A 5,409-nucleotide genomic window follows, 5' to 3' on the forward strand; every position below is an offset into this window, starting at 1 on the left:
ATACTTACTATATAATACGGTGTATATTAATATGTGCAATTATACCAATACATTGCCACTCTCTTTGGAGTAAACAATGGATTACCAAAAAAAAAAAAAAAAATACAATGGAGTTAGGCCATACGTTTGCCGCCATAGTGACTTGGGACCACCTACTACCTTTCGACACATCTTTGCCGAAAAAAAAAAATCACAGAACTCTACTATAAATAAATGTCCATCTTTCTCTTTACTCCTCCCCTGGGTTTCTCAAATTCCCCCTTTTATTTCTCTGGATTGGAATAAGGATTTGGGAGCTTCAAACCCAGCTTTCTTCTTCTTCTTCTTCCAATGTGCAGATTTTCCTCATCCATCTCCCTCATCTCCTTCCTTATTCCTTTATTCGTATCAGGTAATGATTAGAAATTCAGATCCTCCGTTTATTTTATTTTTTTGCCCACCATCATGAAATTCCTTTCTTTTTCCAATCCTTATTTATATTCGATTGTTTATGTTTCCTGGTGGTTCTGCAGGGATATATTCGGCTTCATTCACTTTAAGTAACAATTGCCCATACACAGTATGGCCAGGAATTCTATCAGGTGCAGGAACGGCAGCCCTGTCTTCCACGGGTTTCGTGCTTCAAAAGGGCGAGTCCAAGACCCTCTCCGTACCAGTCGGATGGTCCGGCAGGTTATGGGGACGGACACTCTGTAGCGAGGATTCAACTGGGAAATTCTCATGTGTCACCGGCGACTGTGGATCGGAAAAGATAGAATGCGTCGGAGGAGGCGCTGCACCGCCAGCAACCTTGGCGGAGTTCACGCTAGACGGTGCCGGAGGGCTCGATTTCTACGATGTGAGTTTGGTGGATGGCTATAACCTTCCTATGCTAATACAACCCCAGGACGGCAACGGAGGGAATTGCAGCGTCACAGGGTGTATGGTGAACCTTAACAGCGCGTGCCCGTCGGATCTCAAAGTGACCAGCGCAGATATCAGCGGGAGCGTCGCGTGTAAAAGCGCGTGCGAGGCGTTTGGGGAACCGCAATATTGCTGTAGTGGAGCGTACGGGAACCCAAACACGTGCAAGCCATCTTCATTCTCGGAGTTCTTTAAAAACGCGTGTCCTCGCGCGTACAGCTACGCTTACGATGACGGCACCAGTACCTTCACTTGTGCCAAAGCCAATTACCTTGTCACTTTCTGCCCCTCCGCTGCCGCCGGGTTAGTTACTAGTTAGTTATTTACCAGTACTGTTTAGTTAGCCCGACTAGACTGTGTGAAGAGAGGACCCCAAATGGTCATCATGGTATTATAGGAAAGAATGAGGGTATTTTGGTCTGACTGGTGGCTTTCACATAGTGTGTGTCAGAGAGCCGTTGGTTGGAGACCTGAGAGATACATTGGGAAACCCATTAACACAAACGGCTCTCGCATTGCCCAAGAGGCTCACTGTACATTAAAGCCAAAAACGGTAATTTCTAGAGCCGTTTGATAACGTTTTAGTAGGGGTGTCAACGGTCCGGTTCGGTGCGGTTTCGGTCCGGTTCCACCGGTTTCGGTGTGAGTTTGGAAGAGACCGAAACCGACCCAATAAGGATTTATCGGTTTCGGTCCGGTGTCGGTTTCGGTGCGATTTGGGTTCGGGTTGGTACCGGTTTGGATTTATTAGGTTCATTTCGGTTTGGATCGGTTTTTTAAACCGGTATGAAGCCATTAGGAAACAACCAAATGATGAATTGTTGAACTTCGATTTCTTAAATCGATTTGTAACCGGGTTGGTTTTGATTTTTGGTCTAGTTTGAATTCGATTTTCCATACAAATGTATACAAAACTATTCAAATTTTAATTTTTTTAATGAATTTTGGAGTGTTTCGGTTTCTTACCGGTTTGGTTTCGGTTTCGGTCCGGGTTTTGAGCCGGTTTCGGTTTGGTTTCGGGTTCATCCGGTTTTCGGTGCGGTTCGGTTTGGTTTTGGGGTTACAATACTTGAAACCGAACCGAACCAATAAGGCTTCGGTTCGGTTCGGTCCGGGTTGTTATCGGTTCGGTCCGGCCGGTTTTACCGGTTCGGTTTAGGAATTGACACCCCTACGTTTTAGGAAACGCATTTCAATTATTTTTGTTTTAAAAAATAGTAAAAAATGAAGCAAAAAATGTTTGATAAAACTGTTTCGTTTCACTTATTTTTAGAAATAGAAATAGAAATTTATTGATGGTTCAAGAAACGATCCACGCAAACGAACTTGTTTCGCTATTTCAACTTGTGACAAATCTTTCTCTGGTTACCATCGACTTTTAAAAACATGACTTATGAAACACCTTTAATTCTGTTTTTATTTCTAAAAATAAAAATTTATGTTTTTACCGTTTCTTGAAACATAAACAACATAAACATTATTAAACGGCCCCTAGAAGGAAAATAGAATCTGAACAAAAAATCAAACAAACCCAACCCAACAACAAAAATTAGGATTTGGAGGGGATCCCAATTCCCAAAAGTATCTAATTAATTCTTGGCAGTGGTCAATTTCTGGAAGGCGAAACCAAACAATATATAGCGTGTTCAGCAAGAATTAGTTGCAGGGGATTGTCAAGAAAGTGAAACCGCATGTGCAATCCCCCATTTTTTGTGAAACAGTGATGGCCCATCATATCCTTATCGTGGAATGTTCCCTCGCATGTTATGTGTTTGTGGTATTTCCCCAGAGAATTTAGTAGTATGATTTTAAGTGACTGAAGTTTTACTTGAATTTTTTTTTTTTTTTTTTTGGATGCAGTCGTGAGACATCGGTAGGGAATTACCCACCGGCGGCAGAAGCGATGATATTCTTGGGTGGTCCATACTTGAGCGGAGCATCATCATCAAGGGGAGGAGGAGGGTTGTTAAAGGGGCAATTGGTCATTGCCGTCGCTGTTTTAGCTGCAATTGGGCGGTTGTGGCTACTGCTCTAACTTATCCTTTCAGAAGATGCTTCCATACCAATACACACTAATGGAAGGTAGCTGAATCGGGGGTCCAAGGTCCAACCAATCCCTACCAATTCTGGGTCATATCCAGCCTTGATGCAGAATTGAGGGTGAGAGCTTGAGTGCAAGTGGAGGTGGCCCCCCGGGTCTGGGCCCTGCGTGGCGAAGAAGTAAATCTAAGGTTGCCGACCTCCTCCTTTTCACTCAACTCTCAACTAGTGGCAAGATGGAATGTATTTCAAAGTAATTCTTGGGATAGCTTTCTGAGGATGGGGACACTTGGGGGTGGAAGTGAGACGATGGGTACTCAATTGCTACTTTTTATTGGTAGATAAGAGTATGGCCAAAGGAAAGCATCATATCCTCCTCCTCTTAATAATGTTTTCTCATTTTGGCGTTTTGACTTTTCAGAGAAAGATTGCGATTTCTTTTTTGATCTAGAGAGAGAGAGAGATACGCATAGATAATATCTACCCAATTGGTATTGGTGGGAGATCTTTTTTCCTTTAGATTATCACAAAATGATTCCATCCTATCGTTTCTAGCTTTATGAGAGGATATAATTCAAAAAGAAATGAGGGGACGAGGTACAATTGTTTCTTTCCCAGGGATCTCGATTGTATCGTAGCATTGCATATTTGCATGGAAAATGTATTTTAGTCGTATAGGGTATAGGGATGGAGAGAGAATCTCTTTATCTACCATAATGTGACTTTATGATTAGACTTAATATGTGTGCAACATTTTTGACATTTCAGTCAATGAATAGATGCATGGGAATCGAATATTATTATCTAATTGTTGAAGTATTGACCATGTTCACTTTTTCACTTTGTGTGTTTTATTCTTTTTAATTAATTTATTTATTTTAAAGATTCCCTTTACCCTCTACAATTATCAATTATCTGTTTTGGATTGGTTGGTTGGAAACAGAATTTATTAGAACCCATGGATTCAGGAAAGATAAGTAAAGAATTTTACAGATTTGTGAATTTTGGAGTTTTTTTATTTTTTATTTTTTTGGTAGGAGGAGTTTTTTTTATTCAAAATGCCTAGAAAGAGAATTTCAGGTGATTGCTTTATTTAAATAGGGAAAATGACAAGTATGCTAGCGTAGTACCTAGGAATTAGGAATGCTAGCGACATTTTGACCGTAGGATTTGATTAACATGAATTGAACCGTTGGATGGAGAGAAGATAAACAAATTTTCAATGCACGGTTGCAACACCTTTACTCTCTCTCTCTCTCTCTCTCTCCTCGCCGGAAAAAATCATTCATTCACCGAATCCAGCTGGAGAAAGCAAAGTAGTTGGCATCGCCATTGTTGATGGTAGGGGTGTCAACTAGTCGGGCCGGTCCGGTTTCTATCGGGCTTAATCGGGTTTGAAGACTTTCAAAGGCTACACCGTGTCCGCCCATTTAACTAATCGGGCTTAGTTATTGAGGGCATGTTACACTTTGTATTCGATCGGTCGGCCTCGAGCTATAATCGGGTTACCTTAATCGGGCTTTAGTCGGGCCTTAACAGGGCTACGAACATGTTTAATGTTAAACGGGCTTTAACCGGTTTTTAAACGGACCCTCTTTAAAATGTGCTCTTATATTCCGGCCCACTCATGCAAGCCCAAAAAAATGAAAATAAATCAATAAATGATACCAGATATAACCATTATTTAAAATGTGTTCATGTCTTTATTTTTTAGTTTTTATTCTTTAATTTGGGGGGTAAAATAGGTATTCTACAATCATTAAAGGGTCGGGCCAAGTCGGTGCACAATAGGCTGGTCTCGGTCGGTCTCGATCGGGCGCCCGACGGTCCAAGTAGCAAAACCGAGATCGACCATTTATAAACGGGCCAGGCTCAAGCCCGACACGTTTAATAAACGGTCCGGGCCGGGCCGGTCTATAAACGGTCGGTCCCGATCGGTTTAGTCGGGTCGGGCCACGAATTGACACCCCTAGTTGATGGACTGCACTCGTTGCAGCTGCAGCTGCCGCTGCCACTGTCGTTGCCGCAGCCGAGGTCAAAGAAAGCTCAAAGGGAGGGGGAGAGAGAGAGGAATAGCAAAAACCAGAAAAAAGAAGAAGAAGAGAACTGAGCTCAACCTGGTCCTGTTCGGTGCTGAAACTCACACCAAACGCTGCCGCTGTCGACTTGTTCGGTGCTCTTTCTCTCTCTCTTTTGCTTCTCTCACCAAAGGGCCAAAGGAACGGGGATCTGCCACAACCGCAGCCGCTGCCGAGGTCGAAGAAAGCTCAAAGGGAGGGGGAGAGAGAGGAACCGCAGCCACTGCCGCTGTCGCTGTCGTTGCCAAGGTCGAAGAAAGCTCAGAAGGAGGGGGAGAGAGAGAGGAACAATAAAACCCAGAAAAGAAAAAGAAGAAGAAGAAGAAGAGAACTGAGCTCAACCTGGTCAGGGGAGAGAGGGAGTAATAGAAAAAACCAAAAAAAAAAA

General features: G+C 42.8%; 1 protein-coding gene across 1 annotated transcript; it reads left to right on the forward strand.

Annotated features, from left to right (window-relative positions):
• The first annotated feature begins 225 nt into the window (after positions 1 to 225).
• LOC122070945 (thaumatin-like protein 1) lies at positions 226 to 3,387 on the forward strand. The gene is made up of 3 exons (XM_042635193.1): positions 226 to 391; positions 513 to 1,206; positions 2,764 to 3,387. Exons 1-3 carry the CDS (start codon positions 331 to 333, stop codon positions 2,936 to 2,938), a joined length of 930 nt encoding a protein of 309 aa, XP_042491127.1. The 5' UTR covers positions 226 to 330; the 3' UTR covers positions 2,939 to 3,387.
• The last annotated feature ends 2,022 nt before the right edge of the window (positions 3,388 to 5,409 follow it).

Source organism: Macadamia integrifolia, unplaced genomic scaffold (assembly GCF_013358625.1).
Source record: "Macadamia integrifolia cultivar HAES 741 unplaced genomic scaffold, SCU_Mint_v3 scaffold_15A, whole genome shotgun sequence".
Classification (NCBI taxonomy): Eukaryota; Viridiplantae; Streptophyta; class Magnoliopsida; order Proteales; family Proteaceae; genus Macadamia; species Macadamia integrifolia.